Genomic DNA, 20102 nt, shown 5'->3' on the forward strand with positions numbered 1-20102 from the left:
ATGTTCAGATAACTGGTGCCACCTAGTGTTCAATCTCTGCAACTCTTAAGCTTCCAAGTTCAAAATTGCTATTAAAGCCCAGGTTTTAAAAATTATATATTTTAGAAATGCTTTTTTGCATTATGTTTACGGTGGCAAAATAAGATCATGAAAAGAATGTACATGACATCAAAATTAGTATAAAAATAGCCGCATGTTACTTAAATATGAAAAACAGACATAGTTTTTGACTTCAAATGCAGATTTCTGGTTCCCTCAAATTTCCTTAAAATCTCAAGGGAACATTTAGGTAACTGGAATATACACATAGACTATGTATAGTCTATAGGCTAGTCAAATCTAGAGCTTAATAATCCATAATGTGAACAAAGCCAAATCATTTATTCAAAACAACCATTTACTTACTTACTAAAGTGGTCAAAATATGAAAGGCAGCAATTCGTTTTTGTCTTGTTTAAAATAGGAGATGTGGTTGGTCTTCTACCCATAAGCTCCATTACAGCAAGAGAACAAAGCTGGCTTAACATCTCACTTAACCCAATTCAGTATTAACCAGTTTTTAAAGAAACAACAAATACCTTAGAAACAAATCAGTCTGCTTTAACACAGTGTATTCATGCTAATGAGATTTTAATCTTCTTTTGCAATGATGGCCAAAATCCAAATTGCAGGACAATCTTCAGAAAAGCTGGAATGTACAATGTCCAAGTTTTTTAGATCTGGAAGGAAAAAAAGAAAAAAGAATCAGGCCAAAGGAAAAAAAGAATGCTTACATTTTAACTGCCTACTACATACATAAGGGAGAATTTCACTTCCTTAGGCTATTTGGGAACTAAATCCAATTTGAAGACAAAATTCCACATACTAGGTTTTTCTCAATTCCAGCCCACTGTTAGTAAATCTTTATCTCCTTTGTAATGGTAAAGGTTAAGGTCTCCTTTTTTCTTTTTGTGCTAGTTCATATTTTGTGGATGGGAGCAGACACGGAGGAGTATGATGCCTTTAAAAACATAAATTCCCTTCTGAGTCAATCTTGTAAGAGTGATGGCTGGAACACCTATACAGCATATGGAGAAATGTCTCGGAAAAGCAGTGTTCTCAAGCGATAGAGAGCAAACCCTTATAAAATGTTGAAAAAACCTCATTCCTTTAATAACCACTGTCATTACCATCTCTTCTTGCCAGCCAGCTGGGTCCAGTTATGAGGAAGCACTGACACAGATTCAGAATGTATTTTCTGAGAAATCATAACCCTGTCTAAATTTTCAAACCATCATTTTGGTGTATGCGGACTCAAATTCATGCATATTTTCTGGTTAGACGCCTTAATTTTCTAAAGAGGCCTTCTACCCCGGCTCAGCCATCAGAATGTTTGGATGGGTCCTTACTCCACATATCAACTATATGTCAGGTTCTTGCCACAGAATGGAATTGTTAATTCTATGGTCAAAGTATTAGTAGCAATACAGTCACAAGAATTCTCTTGTGCTTAGCACCTGTAGTTCAGTGGTTAGGGCGCCAGCCACAGGACAACTGAGACCAAAAAAAAAAAAAAAAAAACCAGCCAGGCATTGTGGCAGGTGCCTGTAGTTCCAGCTACTTGGGAGGTTGAGGCAACAGAATTGCTTAAGCTCAAGAGTTGGAGGTTGCTGTGAGCTGACATGCGACAGTACTCCACCAAGGGCAACATAGTAAGACTCTGTCTCAAAAAACAAAACACAAATGACTGAAGGATAAGTAGAGGGAAGGATGGATATGTAATAAATGAAGTGTAGAAAGATGTTAACTGAAGAATCTCTGTGGTGAGTATAGCTTGTGATGCCTAAACCAGATTACCTCAAAACTGGTCTTTGCATTTTTGAAAAGCTCTGGTAATTTTACTGTACAATCCTGATCTGGAACCAGTGTTCTAAGTATTGTGAAATTTACTTTTGAATGAAATCCAACATTATTACTTTTTTAAAGAGACAGCAACTTGCTATGTTGCCCAGGCTGGAGTGCAATGGCTAGTCAAAGGTGAGAAAATTACGCACTATAGTCTTGAATTTCTGCCTCAGCCCTCCAGAATAGTTGGGACTACAGGCACACAACACCACGTCCGGCTTATTATCATCTTTGGATTTATAGTGAAAGGTGGCTTCTGAACTACATTTTATATAAAAGGAGTTGAAAATAGACCAAATCAGATTTAAGAATAATTTATGATTTACCTATAATTTTACTAAGTAAATTTACATTGCCAAGAGGACCGCCTTTGAATTTCATTCAAACACGATAACAGAAGTGCACTGAAGCATTTATTCGCATGGGCATTACTGCTTTTTATCAGGAAAAATAACCTATTTTCCTCAAAATAAACATACCAACTCCAAACCAAGAATTTCCTAATGGTGCATACCAAATAGACAAAACAACGTGATTGGCAACAGGCCTCCATTTTAACAAGGCTTCCAATAAACAAGTTATGATTAGAGTGCCTAGTGTTCATGTTGCCAAAACAAACATTGATCTTTTCAGGAATATCGACGAATTCTCAAAGTAACAATCAGAAAATGCAAGGTGCATCTACTTACATCATCGATGTCTTCATCATCATCTCCAATGTCATCAAACTGAATTTCATCATCATCTCCAGGACCAAATGTATCAGTTTCATTGATTTTAGCTAAAGACACAATAGCAAATATACTCATATAATAAAACCAAACTGTTATAAAAATGAGTAATTACCCACTAAAAGTGGGTCTGATATCAAATGTTGAAATATAAAAGGAAAGTTTCACAGTCAACTGTGTACTTTAAGTTTCATTATAAGAAAAGCCTTCCTGGGCGGCACCTGTGGCTCAAAAGGGTAGGGCGCCGATCCTATATGCAGGAGGTGGTGGGTTCAATCAAACCCAGCCCCGGACAAAAAAAAAAGAAAAGCCTTCCTAACTTCTATGTAACACTACTACTACTACTATACAGAATATTTAATACGACAAATTTCCCTGCTAGGTCACTGCTATGTCTAGAAGGAGAATAAGTGTCTTATCATTTTCTTTTATTCACTAAGGTATTTTTAGTAAGGCAGGCTCTAATTACACTAATTTGGAGGATATTTTAACTTTCAAGTATGCTCCAAAAAGGTTTGAGCACATGCTAACAACTTATTTCCTTCAGAAATGAAGCAGAAGTATTAATTCTACCCATTCCTACATATTAGCATTTTCTACATTAGAGATGCCAAGTAAATAACTTCAGCAGGACTTCCATGCTTAAGTAAAATAGTTTGTTTGATATAAGGAGACGATGGACCAAAAACTAACTCTTTAATAAAAATCACAACACTACCTAATTATTGCCATTGCTTCAGGTTTAGTGCAGATGAACTTGACAAGTCTCCTGCATAAGAAATTTTAAAATAAACATAACAAAATTGTTCCTTTGGCATTGTGTCCAGGGCTTATAACGCTGGTAACTTCTTTCTTATAGCATCTAGTATTGCTAAGTACGGTTAGGCATACTTAGAATTAATCATGTAAGCACAAAAGTAAATATGCAAAATCTACAAAACTACCAACATTCCTTCACCTGAACACTAACAGGTTTGGGTTTAAATTATCATGTAATGGGTTAGTACAACTCAGACATTACCGTGTTCTGGAAGCTCCCCATAAGCCTTCAGACTTCTAGCTTCATCTGCATTGTATTTTAAAATCACATCAGCTTTGTTATCCTTAAATAGAGATAAGTTTTAGAACTAAATATTCCAAAATGAAATAGTTATAGACCTGCCTTTCATAAGAACAGAATTAGGCAGACTCCATTCTTTTTTTTTTGGAGACAGTCTCCCTATGTCACCCTCAGTACAGTGCCGTGGCATCATAGCTCACAGCAACCTCAAACTCTTGGGCTTAAGCGATTCTCTTGTCTCTTGTCTTAGCCTCCCAAGTAGCTGGGACTACAGGCACCTGCCACAACACCTGGCTATTTTTTTGTTGCAGTTGTTTAGTTGGCTTGGGCCAAGTTCGAACCCGCCATCCTCAGTGTGTGTGGCTGGCAACGTAACCTCTGTGCTACAGGCGCCGAGCCAGGCAAACTCCATCTCTTAGATATATTTACTAGTACCCTTTTTTTAGAAGTCTTTTGAAATAAAGTTCCCCAGGACCATAATTTGCAGGGTGAATAGACATTGCAATTCAAAAACTGGAACTGGTATAATGATCTAAGGCAGGGGTCCTCAAACTTTTTAAACAGGGGCCAGTTCACTGTCCCTCAGACCGTTGGAAGGCTGGACTGTGGGCCTCGGGATGAGTTGGCTGCTAAGCAGGACAGGCAGCAGCAGCAAAAACACCTCGCAGGACAGATAAATGTCCTAGGCAGGCTGCATGTGGCCCGCGGGCCGCAGTTTGAGGACGCCTGAACTAAGGAAATTAATATGCCTTTTGCTATATCTGTGCTTCTTAGGGTATGAATCAATCAGAATATTCTGTGGAGTTTTTCCATATCCTGAAGGTAGATTAATAAAGTCCAAGAATTTGTATTTTTAGAAGTTCTTTGGGTGTTTCTGATGCAAATGTCTTTCTGGGAAATAATGCCTTGGAATAATACTTTCCCATTTGAAAAGAATCTGACTCGGAGAAAATGGATTGCTTCGATTTCAAGGGCAGTGTGATTAAGACCAGTACTTCTTAAAATTCAAGGTGTACAGAAGCTTATGGGGATCCTGTTAAAATGCATGCTCTGATTGAGAAGACCTGGGGTGGAATCCAAGGATCTGCCTTTCTAACATGGTCCCAGAAGACAGGGATGCTGCTGATTCCTGGACCACCTGTGAGCAACGAGGGCATAGGAGGATCACAAGATATTCTGAACCGTAAGAGTGGGTCCTGGCTGTCACTTTACAACTAGGATGTTATTACTTTTAGGCTCATGGTGTTCTTATCTGTCAAAAAAGGAATTATTCTTCCTACTTTTGGGGTTATTAAGATTCAAAGAAGAAAATGGGCATTAAAATGATAGGAATTTAAAACAGGCTTTCTTGACCTTTGTATTATTATTCTGAACTAGGTCATTATTTGTTGGTTAATAATACACCGTAGAATATTTAACATCACTCCTAGCCTCTATATAATATACTCCAGCAGCACTACACTACTCCCTTAGTCAGGCGTTCTCAAACTACGGCTGGTGGGCCACATGCAGCCCACCTAGGGCATTTATCTAGGCCACCCTAGGCCTGCTGGGTGTTTTTGCTGCTGCTGCCTGTCCTGCTTAGCAGCTGACTCATCTCAGGGCCCACAGTCCAGCCCTTCAACGGTCTGAGGGACAGTGAACTGACCCCCTATTTAAAAAGTTTGAAGACTCCTGCCCTTAGTTGTGGCATCCAGAAATGTCTCCAGTTACTGCCAATGTCCCCACAACTGAGAGCCACTGATTTAAATCAAATATTTAAATTCTTTGTTCTGAAATATTTTTAAAAACCAAAGTATAGGCTCAGTGCCCGTAGCTCAGCAGCTAGGGTGCCAGCCACATACACCAGAGCTGGCAGGTTCAAACTCAGCCTGGGCCTGCCAAACAACGACAATTACAACAAAAAAATAGCCAGGCGTTGTGGTGGGCTCCTATAGTCCCAGCTACTTGGGAGGCTGAGGCAAGAGACTCGCTTAAGCCCAAGAGCTGGAGGTTGCTGTGAGCTGTGACGCTACAGCACTCTACCTAGGGTGACACAGTGAGACTTTCTCGGGGAAAAAAACAAAAACAAAAACAAAAACAAAAAAACCAACAAAAAACAAAGTACAATCAAGGCTTATAAAAATAGAGGTATTATCACATGGGGATAAATTCCAGTAGGTGGAAATCAGATAGATTTCACAGATATACAATGAGCATATAGTCAAGGCTGAGAATACGAAGGGCAACTACCATTTAGTTTCCCAAGTTCTCATTTAAATTTATTGCACATACTTTTGTTGTGGTGTGTACTGTAATCACTTGTGTGCCTGTCTTATACTCTCTACTACCAGGCTATAAGCCTTTTGTGGGATGGGAGCTTAACTCATTCAGTGCTATGTAGCCCTTAGAATGACAGTTACCAGATTTTGATTTAAAGACCTCTACAGGGCAGCGCCTGTGGCTCAAAGGAGTAGGACACCAGCCCCATATGCCAGAAGTGGCAGGTTCAAATCCAGCCCCGGCCAAAAACAGCAAAAAAAGACCTCTACAACGGTGGTTCTCAACCTGTGGGTAGCGACCCCTTTTTAACAATGAAAATACATTTCAGCCTTAGGAAGGTTGAGAACCACTGCTCTAAAATAAAAAGGGACCATTTAGCTTCATGAAAATGTTACATGTTGACTCCACAAACTGGCATTTGGGAACCATAATCCCTGGGATACTTAGCACAATGCCTAAAACACAACTGGTTCTTAAGAAATGGTTCATCAAATTCAAGCCAGTGAAATAAAAAAATATTTAAATGTAATTTTTACCTGGTAGTCTCTGAGGCCAACCAATATGATGTCTGAAGTATTTATCCAAACCTATAAAAGAGAAGTTACCTTAGGTCATATTTAAAATAAAAACCAAAAAAATCAAGAAATTCCATAGTAACAATTAGTTTAGAAATTAAGAGCTCTATGACCCACTCCAGGTGTTAGTTACCTACTAAAAACTCCAGTAATCTCAGAGCTTAGGGAGGCTGATGCCAGAGGATCACTTAAGGCCAGAAGTTCAAGACTAGCCGGGGCAACTTAGTGAGACCTCATCTCTCAAAAGTAAAAACATCCAGGCGTGGGCACACAGGTGCAGTCATAGCTATCTGGGAAGCTGATGCAGGGAGGCTTAAGCCCAGGAGTTCAAGACTGCAGTGGGCTATGATCACGCCCCTGCACTCTAGCCTGGGCAACAAAGCAAGATCCTATCGCTTAAAAAAGGAAAAAATGATGAAAGAACAGAAAGTCATGTTGTTTTATCTTCTGTCCTCTCTACCTGGCCTCCTACTCACCAACATATTTGCAGCTCTCCAAACCCCTTTAGTTTGAAAACAGATGAATTAAAAAAGAAAAAAAAAAAAAAAGAAAGAAAACCTAAAACTACAAAACAACAAACCCACAAATCAAGAGTTAAGACTTTTAACCAACCTGATTAATAAATCTGCCTGAACCTGCTATAATGAATTAATCATTATTTTCCAAGGCAGTCCATTCATGATCATATTCAGAAAATTCAACATTAATACAACACTTAACATAATGTATATTCAAATTTTCTTAATACACCCTTTACAGTTATTTCCTCAACCCCTAAACTATAAGGGCCACATTTCATATGGCATGGATCTCTTCAAGTGTCCTTGAAATCAGAATAGTTCCCCAATCTTTTTTACTTTTCATGACACTACTATTTTATTTAGAACTAGGACATCTGTTTTGTTGAATATCCCTCAACTTGGATTTGTTGATTGTTTCCTCAGGATTCAGATTCAGGTTAAATATTTTGCATAGGAAGACAACATAGTTGATACAAATGACTCCTTAAGTACTAGAATCTATATAAAATTACCATTAAGAATCCTTGCTATTGGGGTGGTGCCTGTGGCTCAAAGGAGTAGGGCACTGGCCCCATATACCGGAGGTGGTGGGTTCAAACCCAGCCCTGGCCAAAAACTGCAAAAAAAAAAAAAAAAAAAAAAAAAAAAGAATCCTTGCTATTTAATAACTTATAGGTAAATCACTGTTTACCCAGGCAAATGTTTTGGAAATTTCCAAAAGTGAAGTCACTGGCCAATAAAAACTGTAGAGGCATTTTTCAACCTTAATCAAGTTTACATTAAAGTAAAATAACTCTCCATACCTACCTTTTTCCTCAATTTCCCTCTGATGTGACATAACCTCTTCACTCCATCAAAACACATTGCCTCTAATCTTCCGTTTCCTAACATTTTGATGACCTGGGCATACTCTAGGGAGGAAAAAAGAAAAGGGTATGAAGAGGTCCCTATTTTGATATAAGCAACACAAAATTGACAAGTAAAAACATACAGTTTTATGTACAGTAAAAGTATAAATAAATACAAGGGGGTGATTAGCAACAAACTAGTTAATAATGGCAGAGCCAGAACCAAAGCTACGTAACACCAATTTCTGTGATAAGCTGTCTCTTGAGATCAAAGGTGGCTTGTCCCAAAATGCATAGGTATTACACCCCATTAATCTCTCCCATTTAGATTCTTGACCAATTTTGGCTCTCCTTTCCCTCAGAACCTTTAGAGACACAAATCTCATAGAGTTTTTAGGACACTGGCAAATAAAAGCAGCTGAAATGTTAACAGTATCTTTGTTCAACTGGAGTATCTTGATGATTATTCTAAAGTTCTTATAAAGCCAGAGAGATGCTCCTGGGTAAAATGCCAAACTTATAACCAAAATTTTCCTGAAAAGGAACCCAGGAAACAACCTGATTTCACTGCCACTTAAAACCTGTGATAAGTAGGTTATGAGACAGGGTGGGTGGCATTAGGGAGAAATATCACTTCAGACCCTTCAGATTACTCAAACTACATAAGATGAAGCCTCAAAAAAGGTTATCACTAATTTGTAGACACACCAAGACATAACTCTGAAAGGCCCACCTAGTGCCTCGAATGGTTATCCAGCTCAGAAGCAGCCTTTCTTCCAAAGTGGAGGAAAAATACTGGGGTGGATGTCAGTAGTCATGTCAACTGCTAACGGAGATATGAATGACTAAGACTTAGAAATGAAAGGTCTTTTAGCCAGAAAACAACCTAAAGTTCTACAGAAAGACAACCAAAAAAAATGTTCTTTGTTGGGTGGTGCCTGTGGCTCAGTGAGTAGGGCGCCAGCCCCATATACCGAGGGTGGCGGGTTTGAACTCAGGCCCAGCCAAACTGCAACAAAAAAACAGCCGGGCATTGTGGTGGGTGCCTGTAGTTCCAGCTATTTGGAAGGCTGAGACAAGATAACTGCCTATGAGTTGTGACACCATGCCACTCTACCGAGGGTGACAAAGTGAGTCACCCTCTGTCTCTAAAGAAAAAACAAACAAACAAACAAAAAAACACAAACAAACAAAAAGACCCCACCGTTCTTTGTTAAAGTGCCAGAAATTGGCCAGGTGCAGTGGTTCACAACTGTAATCCCAGCACTTTGGGAGACCATAGCAAGAGGATTGCTTGAGGCCAGGAGATCAAGATCAGCCTGGGCAACACAGTGAGACTCTCATTTCTACAAAAACAGAAAACTCAGCTGGGTATGGTGGTGCACACCTGTAGTGGTCCCAGCTACTCAGGCAGCTAAGGCAGGGTGATGGCTTGAGACCATGCATCGAGACTGCAGTGAACTATAATGATGCCACTGCACTCTAGCATGGGCAACAGAGCAAGACCCTGTCTCAAAAGTAAAATAACAATAATCTCTGCCCTCAAAAGTTCTAGAAATTATTAGGACAACTGGGGAAATCTGAATATGAACTATATGCCAGATAATATTAAATTGGCGGCACCCGTGGCTCAGTGGGTAGGGTGCCGGCCACATACACCAGGGCTGGCAGGTTCAAACCTGGCCCACGCCTAAAATAACAACAGTGACGACTGCAACAACAACAACAAAAAATAGCCAGGCATTGTGGTGGGCGCCTATAGTGCCAGCTACTTGGGAGGCTGAGGCAAGAGACTCGCATGAGCCCAAGAGTTTGAGGTTGCTGTGAGCTGTGACACCATGGCTCTCTACCCAGGGTGACAGCTTGACTGTCTCAAAAAAAAAAAAAAAAAAAAAAAGTTAAATTACCCGAGTGTGCTAATTGTATTGTAGCTATGTAAGAAAATATACATAGTACTTGCTCTCAGGGTACACATGATCAAGTAGTAAGGGAAAAGTAGTGTGGTATCTTTAATTATTCAATTTCAAATGGTCTCTACGTGCCCCACAACAAATCTCTTTCTTTCTTTGAGACAGAGCCTCAAGCTGTTGCCCTGGGTAGAGTGCCATGGCATCACAGCTCACAGCAACCTCCAACTCCTGGGCTCAAGCAATTCTCCTGCCTCAGCCTCCCAAGTAGCTAGGACTACAGGCGCCCACCACAATGCCCGGCTATTTTTTGGCTGCAGCCGTCATTGTTGTTTGGCGGGCCCGGGCTGCATTAGAACCCGCCAGCTCAAGTGTATGTGGCTGGCGCCTTAGCTGGTTGAGCCACAGGTGCCGAGCCAAATCTGTTTCTTTATATACCCTCTACAATACCCAATATACACAGATTTTAAAAAAGAGGAATAAACACAAGTCACATTGAGGACCAATTGTAATTGCAGACTAAAAAGTGACTTGAATATTACAAATTTAATAGTTTTTTCCTTTCTTAAAAAGTGTATACACGTTTATGGCACCCTCTGTATGTGTGTGCACAGATGAGGGGTTTAATGGAACTCACTGTACTAATACTGCAAATTTTCCACAGGTTTGAAATTACTAAAGATAAAACTATGGGGAGAAAAAGTGATCCAGTCAGAATTTATTTTATTACTATTGTCTGGTGGCATTTAAAATCTTTTTTTTTTTTTTTTTTTGGTGAAACAGAGTGTTACTATGTCACCCTTGGTAGAGTGCCATGGCATCACTGCTCACAGCAACCTCAAACTCTTGGGCTTAAGTGATTCTCTTGCCTCAGCCTCCCAAGCAGCTGGCACTACAGGCACCTGCTACAACACCTGGCTATTTTTTTGGTGGTAGTTGTCATTGTTTGGCAGGCCCGGGCTGGATTCGAACCTGCCAGCTCTGCTGAGCTATAGGCGCTGAGCGGCATTTAAAATCTTAATCAGTCCAAACATTAATCTATTGTTCTCATGTTATTACAGCTTATGAAATCATTTGGCACTGGAGAGTGAGGAGGCCTGTAACAGCCTTGGATTCATCCTTCAAACATCCATGGTCTACTGAACACACTGTGCAGTACCATCCACTATCAAAAATGGTCCACTATGTCACAAATTGTCAACCACAGCTTTTGAGGCTTAAACCTCTCTGAACTGTACAATAACTCATTCCTGATCATGAGTGCTTATACAAAAGAGGGACATCTGTTATGTTTACAGAAAAGCATACTGTAGCTTGGCACCCGTAGCACAGTGGTTACAGCACCAGTCACATACACCAAGGGTGGTGGGTTCGAACCTGGCCTGGGCCAGCTAAACATCAATGACAACTGCAACAAAAAATAGCCGGGCATAGTAGCAGGCACATGTAGTCCTGGCTACTTGGGAGGCTGAGGCAAGAGAATTGCTTAAGCCCAAGAGTTTGAGGTTGCTGTGAGCTGTGATGCCATAGCACTCTACTGAGGGCGACACAGTAAGACTGTCTCAACAATAACAACAAAAAAAAGGAGAAGAGCAAAAGGGACATGAGATTTACTGTTTAGGATTATGAATAGGATCCTTGGCTCGGCGCCTGTGGCTCAAGTAGCTAAGGCGCCAGCCACGTACTCCCAAGGTGGCGGGTTTGAATCCAGCCCGGCCCGCCAAAACAACAATGATGGCTGCAACCAAAAAACAGCCAGGCATTGTGGCGGGTGCCTATGGTCCCAGCTACTTGGGAGGCTGAGGCAGGAGACTGCTTGAGCCCAGGAGTTGGAGGTTGCTGTGAGCTTTGATGCCACAGCACTCTACCCAGGGGGACAGCTTGAGGCTGTGTCTCAAAAAAAAAAAAAAAAAAAATGAATAAGATCCTTTTTAAATTTAGAGACTGAAATTCCATATTTAAAAAAGAAAAGATGGCCAGGCACAGTGGCTCATGCCTGTAATCCTAGCACTCTGGGAGGCAGAGGTAGGTGGATTACCTGAGCTCAGGAGTTCGAAACCAGCCTCAGAAAGAGCAAGACCCCATCTCTACTAAAAATAGAAAAATTAGCCAGGCTGGTGGCCTGTGTTTGTAGTCCCAGCTACTTGGGAGGCCAAGGCAAGAATATCAACTGAGCCTGAGAGTTTGAGGTTGCTGTGCGCTACGATGATGCCACAGCACTCTACCCAGGCTACAGAGTGAGAGTCTATCTCAAAAAAGAGACAGACAGAGAAAGAAAAAAGGTATTAATAACAAAAGCCTAAAGTAGGAAGACACTTACCTTGTCCATCTTCTTTGAATACCAGCTCTCTTTTCTCAGATTCATTCTCATTCTTACCCCTGCGTCTGTTTTTACCTCCTTTACCTAATGGTTTTAAGAAAAACAAACAAAAAAAAACCACTCATCACTTGCCAATAGTATAAAAAGAAACCAGACTAAATTAGTCATATTATACTTGCAATCTTTGATCACAACATTACATATTATTACCCTCCTACTCTGCTTGGAATTTCCTTTTGGGATTTTTCTAACATCAAATACAAATAGCAGATATTATATAAAAATGTTTAGAAAAACATTTCACCTTAGCACCTATCTTTTCCAAATAAAAATGGAATTCCATATTTATTCTTCTAAGCTGAAATCTTGGATGCCTTCTGAAGCCAGGTTCTATGCAAGGAACCTGATATTTTCAAATGAAGTGAGGAGGGAGTGTCTAGATAGAGAACTGTGGTTTTCAAACTTTTGGCAGCAGAGCATGATAAGCATTGAAATCTCCATTCAAAACTCAATTTAACTTTCTTTTACAAAGCTAGTCCTTAATCAATACCCTTGTTTCTGTTATAGACCACACTGGCCATGCTACAGTGCCACCCATTTACTTGTAACATTCACTCCATGAGGTGACAACAGTCGTCTATTCCCAATTTACCAGTGAGTCCATTCAAGCTCAGAAGTAACTTATTTAAAGATTATAGTCACTGAATGACAGTGACCAGATTCACATCCACTCTCCTTCTGCCTGTAGCCCCCATACTGGCGTACATCCATAGCATTTTGCTCCCATTCCAAAACCTAAACAACAGTGGGTCTTGATAGATTTTATAAAAACGCCCTCTTTCATACTTGACTCTTTATGAAAGGAGTATGAGTAGGAAATAACTGGGGGGAAAAAGGGAAGTTAGAGCTGCTGGAATGGTATACACTGATTTTTGTGGTGATAGAGGGAGTCGAGTAACTCTGGCAACCCCCAGAATTTGAACTTTATCTTACAAGAATCATTGAACAAGACATTTGAAGCTAAAAGGGTGTCGATAATAGTCATAACTTGGGAGCATGCAGATGTCCTTCAGTAAGTGAATGAAATATTGTTCAGTGATAAAAAGAAATGAGCTATCAAACACTGAGAAGACATGGAAGAATCTTAAATGCATATTGATAAGTGGAAGAAGCCAACTTGTAAAGGTTATATATACAGTGAGTCCAACCACACGTGACATTCTAGAAAAGGTAAAACTACAAAGACAGGAAAAAAAAACGTCAGTGGTTGCCAGGAGTTGGGGAGGGGAATGAATATTTGGATAACAGGGGATTTTTAGAGCAGTAAAACTATTCTGTATTTAATAGTGTAATGGTGAATCCATGTCACTCTACGTGTGTGAAAACCTATGCAACAAACAAAATAAAGAGCTAACCCTAATGTAAACCGTGGACTTTGGCCAATAACGCATCTCTCTTGGCTTATCAATTGTTAACAAATGTACCACGCTAATGCAAGGTGCTAATAATGAGGGAAACTGTGTCAAGGGGAAAAGAGAGAGGCTATGGGAATTCTACTTTGTGCTTATTTTTCTATAAACCAGAAACTGCTCTAAAAAATAAACCCTATTTAAAAAGCATGGCACACAGGGATGCAATCAGCAAAATCCAATCCTACAATTCTCTAAGACAATTTGGTTTCTTCAACAGATGCATTTTGAAGAACATTTTAAAAACCAGGTAGGAGCCTAAAGGTTAAAATAGATTAAAAAGATCTATCAGTCAACCACAACACACAAAGTAACTCTGGAACCTGATTTGGTCTGGAAGGTGCAAGATGAGCCTTAATAAAATGAGGGTGGGGCGGCGCCTTTGGTTCAGTGGGTAGGGCACAGGGCTCCATATATTGAGGGTGGCGGGTTCGAACCCAGCCCTGGCCAAACTGCAACAAAAAAATAGCCAGGCGTTATGGCAGGCACCTGTAGTCCCAGCTACTCAGGAGGCTGAGGCAAGAGACTCACCTATGCCCAGAAGTTGGAAGTTGCTGTGAGCTGTGATGCCATGGTACTCTACTGAGGGCGACAGGGTGAGACTCTGTCTCAAAAATAATTATAGTAATAATAAATTGAGGGTGTCTAGGGCTAGGAGGTGGGTACATGGAGGTTCTTACACTATTTTGTATATATTCCAAATTCTTCATATCATTGGTGTAAAAAGGAAATACACTGATATTTGTTTATATACATACACAAACTATCTCTGGAAGGACATATACCAAAAAATTCAACAATGACTACCTAAGAGAAGAACTAGGTTGGCAACTGGACATTAAGGAAAGAGAGTTCACTTTTTGTACTCTTGAATTTGAATCATGTGAATACATTTGCGTGTACTATTCAAAAATATTAAATAAAAACCTTTTTAATAAAAGGTAGAGGTGTGACAGGATCTTCCAAGTGGGAGACTGGTAAGGTCACTGTTCTTATTAAGGGTAGAATGAAGCCGGCCTCCCCTACACTGCATGAAAAGGAAGAAGATTCAATTACCTCTATACTCTTTCTACCATTTAGGAGTCTAGAATTCTATCTCCCTGGTATCCTTAAAAATCCATTAATTTGGGCAGTGCCGGTGGCTCAAAGGAATAGGGCACCCCGCACCATATGCCAGAAGTGGCAGGTTCAAACCCAGCCCCGGCCAAAAACTGAAAAAAAAAAAAAAAAAAAAAAATCCATTAATTCTCCCTCCTTCCCATCCTTGTTCTTCATACATTAACTTCCCACCTTCTGTTCACCTACTTTCTAAGGAGATTTACTTTTCTCTCACCTATCACGTCTATGCTAGGAATTTCACATCTCAGTGCCACTATTATCAACTTAGCATTTGTCTTTTATATCTAATGGTTCAATACATCTCCAGTGAATAGGCATCATCTCAAGCTCAATTTGCTTTCTTTCCCCAAACTGGTACTTATGCAACACCCTTGTTTCTATTATGTGTCCCCAGTGACCATGCTCTTATCCACAATGTAATAATGCTATACATCTGCTTGTCACAATTACCCAATGAGGTATCAACAGTCATTTATTCCCAGAATTTTCTTTTTGGACAGAGTCTCAATCTGTCACCCTGGGTAGTGAGTGCCATGGCATCACAGCAACCTCAAACTCTTGGGCTTAAGCACTTCTCTTGCCTCAGCCTCCCAAGTAGCTGGGAGTACAGGTGCCCTGAAGCTCAGAGAAGTTAGCTCACTATTACAGCCAGTGATCCTAGCCCCAACAACATCTTGTTCCCATTCCAGAACCTAAACCACATTGCAGCCATTTCCAAAAGGTGGGAGAAAGGCTATCGGTGGTAATATACTAAGGGACTCATGGGAATAGCTTGGGAGCAGCAAAAAGTTCACAGCCCAAATATAATCAAAAAATGTGCACCTGGTCAATCCACAGACAGACATGAAACTTCTAAAATTGGGGCCAGGTGAGGTGGCTCACACCTGTAATCCTAGCACTCTAAGAGGCCAAGGTAGGTTGACTGCCTGAGCTCAAGAGTTCGAGACCAGCCTGGGGAAGAGTGAGACTTCCCCCGCATCTCTAAAAAATATCTGGGCATTGTGGCAGGTGCCTATAGTCCCAGCTACCAGAGAAGTTGAAGCAAGAGAATTGTTTGAGCCCAGGAGTTTGAGGTTACTGTGAGCTACGACACCACGGCTCTCAGGCACTCTACCAAGGGCGACAAAATGAGAGACTTTGTCTCAAAAAAAAAAAAAAAAAAAAAGAAACTTCTCAAATCAAGTGCACTTACTCTCTCCTGGGGCAGTCTCCCATTGCTCTGTGCTACTGTTAGGTGGGTCTCTATAATTTCCTGACCCACCCAGAGTTGAGTTCAGTATTTGAGGCATTCTTAGGGCACACTGAAACTAATTTCCTAGAAAGAGGAAAATATTTCAAGCTACTAATGATGCCAGATCTGTAAAATAGAGTGCAAGCTCCATCAGGGCAAAGATATACATATATACCTGCTCTGTTTACTGGACTGTATACCTGAGTTTAGCAATTCTTCCAATTAATTAGTCAAGAGTAGCCCATACATTCCTAAAGAGTAGTGATTTTAAAATCCTAAGTAGTAACCTCTTTAAGGTGTGTAAATATTTTACTCTAAATGCTCTTTATGAGTGGGCCAAAAGATGCCTTTTTCCTGATTTGAGGATGGGTTTCTAACAGCTTTTAGATATAAACTGTTAAGAATCAGCTCACACGGGCAGTGCCTGTGGCTCAAAGGAGTAGGGCGCTGGCCCCATGTGCCAGAGGTGGCGGGTTCAAACCCAGCCCCAGCCAAAAACTGCAAAAAAAAAAAAAAAAAGAATCAGCTCACAGTTCATGGTAATTTTTATCCTTAATTGTGTAACCTTCATAAAACTATACTCACAGGGCTTCTGAATTTGCCAATGGTGGGGGAAAACAGAGAAATAAACATGAATTTTTTTCTACAATATTAAACCCTGTCTCATAAGATTCAGGAATCTTGAAAAGTACTCTTCCTCTAACTAAAGCAGATAGCTAAGAAAACTGATTTGTGGCCAGGCAGAGTGGCTCACAACCATAATCCTAGCACTCTGGGAGGCAAGACAGGTGGATTGCTTGAGTGCACAAGTTCAAGACCAGCCCGAGCAAGAGTGAGACCCCCTCTCTACTAAAAATAGAAAAACTGAAGCAAGAGGGTCACCTGAGCCCAACAGTTGGAGGGTGCTGTGAGCTATGACGCCATGGCACTCTACCCAGGGCAACAGCTTGAGATTCTGTCTCAAAAAAAAAGAAAACTGATTCAACATACCAGAATTAACCATACTATTTCCATCTCTATTTCACTGACATGTAATGGAATGCTCTTTAAATTCTCTTTTGAATGAATGAGACCAGGTTTGAGTGTACAATTAAAGATAAACATTCTAACTTTTTACCATGGTTTCTTTCTAAAAGAGCAGGTAGCCTCTAAACTAAATCAGAATTCTCAAATTCCGGGGTGTGGGGGATGGGGAGAGTGGAGGGGAGGTGAGGTGCCACTTGCGCACCTTTTGGAGGTAATTATAAGGGGGACTTTGTCTAATAATGCAATCAATGTAACCTGGTTCTTTATACTCTCAATGAATCACCAACAATAAAAAAAATTCTCAAATTCCTTCTTTAAACCAATCAGAGGAATTTTGGAGAAATTCCCAGAGGGATTAAGCCAGCCATGAGGCTAGTAAACTAGATGTGATTTAGAGTAGAAGTCTTGTCCCCTTTAAACCAAAGGGGAATTATTATTCACCTAAGGGTGGAGTCAATGGAAAGGAAGTGACCTACTAAAACAAGTATTTATTGAGCATCTACTAAGTGTCAAGTGCTAGCAAGCCAATGTGACAGGTACTATTAGGACAGGTACTATTCTGGTCCTTTAGAATTTACAGCCTAGTGAGGAACTGAGAATCTCATTACTAGAAATAAAAATGAGAAGAAGATACCTACTTAAGTGATCCAGTTACCATCTCAGAGGGAATGAAGACTTACACAGATTAGAAAAACAACTGTAAAACTTTTAAAATCCTTCATAATACTCCTTCCCAGGGTAAAAGTCCTTGCTACAAAAAAGAACCTGCAAGCCCAGAGGACGGCAACCAAGTACCTGGAGAGATAAAGTGAGTAGTGAAAGTTACACAGAGGAAATGCGATAGAATCTCTGCCCCCAGCTGTTAAATAGAAGAGAGAACGAGTGGGCTGGGGTCAGGGAGGCCTTTATGGTGAATAATCAAAGGAGCCTTCTCATAGGCTGTGAAATATGGTCCTCTTCCACAGGAAAAGTGTTTACCTTATCTCTACCTGCACAGAGAAATTATAAGGACATAGTGACAGAGATTGTAAATCTACAAAAAGAAGAATTTCTTTAGTTGTGTTTTGATTTTTTCAGATTAGGCTTTACACTTTGGGAATTCCAAATAAACTTATCCTCGAGTCTGTTAATTTGTGAATGTTTAGCCTCAGAATGGAGAAAACTTTATTCCCATCACAATATATCCAGGATCTGAAGTCAAAGTAGAAAACTTAGCTAAATAAAAACAAGTCTCCTAGAAAAATAAGCTAAATCCTGAAAAGGAATGGAGGACGGTAAATTTCTAGAGATAAACCTTAAAAATGCATCAAAGTTTTGCTTACTGTTTACAAAGGACAAGGAGTAGCCCAACAATAGTGAAGCGTCCATAAAGAAACACATGCAGGAGTACCTGGTGGTCACGAAAGCATGCATCATTCTTTTAATGTTCAGAACTGCTTTCAGAGTTTGACTTCTCACGGCCAGCAAAGGCCAAAGGGGCTTTATCTACCAAGCCCGGGTCATCCCGGGCGTCCCAGCGTCTCCACAGAACCGCAGAAGTCTGGCGCGAAAGAGGTCTCCCGCAGGAGGCCCTACAAAAATGGCGTCGGCTCCACCCCAATGTGATCAAATTGGGAGCAGGAGTTAACTTCCCTGCTCCTCTCCCGGGTTTAGAGTCGCGTGCGGGACGCCCAGCTGCAAGCAGGCAGGGCGGGGAGGAAAAAAGGTCACTATGGCCTTGGCGATCCGGAGGCCACCGGCAGGGCAGGAGAGACTGGGTCGAACAGAGCTGTGGTACCGGGGTCCGGGAGGCATTACCTTTATTTTTGGGCATGGTGGAGACGGTGGCCTAGCGATGTCTGTGACTTCTTTCCGGGGGAAGGCAGCGGTGGCGGTTACTGCTCCGAGGGACGACCACCCGAAGAACCGCGCGGGACCAAGCCGAAGCTGGAGGTCGGGTTGCGCGCGCGGAAGAGTCTGGCCACCAAGCTCTTCCGAGATCAGCCTGCGTCCACGCTCATCGGCGGCAAATGGCGTCGCGGCTGCTTGCGTCACTTTCCACGCCTCCCGCCGCCGGCTGGGCACGCCCCCAAGCTCTACGGCGCAGGCGTGATCCTTATTGTTAGATCAGAGGTGACGCGTGCTGGGAGGGTACGCGGCGAGCGGGAGGGCAGGCCGGGGATAGGCCAGAGGAGGCGGAGTCAGGGAGGGAATGGGCGGGCCCTGCGTCATAATAAAGGGCGGATTGCGGTAGCGCCCGCTGCTGGCTCAGACCTCAGCTCCTTTGCAACAAACCGGTGCCTCCTGGTTTGACAAGTTCTTGACTCAACCCCATAACTCAGTTTTAACGTGGCTTTTTCAGCAGCCCAGCCAGGCTGGGAGCCTTCCTGTCAACAAACGCCATGACATTTGTTATTACTTCTTCTTTTTTTTTTTTTTTTTTTGAGACAGAGCCTCAAGCTGTCCCCCTGGGCAGAGTGCCGTGGCATTACAGCTCACAGCAACCTCCAACTCCTGGGCTCAAGCGAGTCTCCTGCCTCAGCCTCCCAAGTAGCTGGGACCACAGGCGCCCGCCACAACGCCCAGCTATTTTTTTTGGTTGCAGCCGTCATTGTTGTTTGGCGGGTCCGGGCTGGGGATTCGAACCCGCCACCTTAGGTGTACGTGGCTGGCGCCTTAGCCGGTTGAGCTATAGGCGCCGAGCCTGTTATTACTTCTTAAATATCTGTCATCCCTACCTCACTGTAAACCTTACCAGAGACAATTGCTTACCATTTAACAGCATTTAGCAGAATGTCTGGCACATACTGGGTGCTCAGTACACACAAAGAAAAGAAGGGACGGAGGAGAGAAGACACATGCTCAGCGTGAATGGTCAGAACTGTGTCCCCTGACGTTCTAAACCCCAGTACTTCAGAATGACTGTATTTGGAGATGGAGCCTTTAGAAAGGTCAATAAATTGAAATGAGGGCAATAGGGTAGGTCCTAATCCAGTATGACTGGCGTCCTTAACAGGAGTAGAATACCACGTGAACAAGAAGGTGGTATTCTCAGAATAAATCAACCCTGCTGACACCTTGACACCTTGACCTCAGACTTCTAGCCTCTAGAACTGTGAGAAAATAAAAGTATGGGTTTTTTTGTTTGTTTTTTTGGCCAGGGCTGAGTT

At 41.5% G+C, this 20102-nt stretch overlaps 1 protein-coding gene across 1 annotated transcript; it reads right to left on the reverse strand.

Moving 5' to 3' along the window:
• Nucleotides 1–457: 457 nt before the first annotated feature.
• On the reverse strand, nucleotides 458–18973 carry EIF1AX (eukaryotic translation initiation factor 1A, X-linked). Its single transcript, XM_003791901.2, has 7 exons — nucleotides 18751–18973; nucleotides 12109–12192; nucleotides 7841–7944; nucleotides 6474–6524; nucleotides 3637–3718; nucleotides 2574–2665; nucleotides 458–719 (listed from the first exon to the last, which is right to left on the reverse strand). Exons 1-7 carry the CDS (start codon nucleotides 18764–18766, stop codon nucleotides 714–716), a joined length of 435 nt encoding a protein of 144 aa, XP_003791949.1. The 5' UTR covers nucleotides 18767–18973; the 3' UTR covers nucleotides 458–713.
• Nucleotides 18974–20102: the final 1129 nt, after the last annotated feature.

The sequence above is a fragment of the Otolemur garnettii genome, unplaced genomic scaffold, assembly GCF_000181295.1.
Source record: "Otolemur garnettii isolate 467f Iridium unplaced genomic scaffold, OtoGar3 scaffold00051, whole genome shotgun sequence".
Taxonomy (NCBI): domain Eukaryota; kingdom Metazoa; phylum Chordata; class Mammalia; order Primates; family Galagidae; genus Otolemur; species Otolemur garnettii.

Bases quoted from the DNA above. Each gene is read 5' to 3' on its own strand.
- EIF1AX (XM_003791901.2), bottom strand. The intron at 7,945-12,108 runs GTAAGTGTCTTC...TTTCCTCCCTAG, and splicing joins ATTCAAAGAAGATGGACAAG to AGTATGCCCAGGTCATCAAA. The intron at 3,719-6,473 runs GTAAAAATTACA...TCTCTATTTAAG, and splicing joins TTGGCCTCAGAGACTACCAG to GATAACAAAGCTGATGTGAT.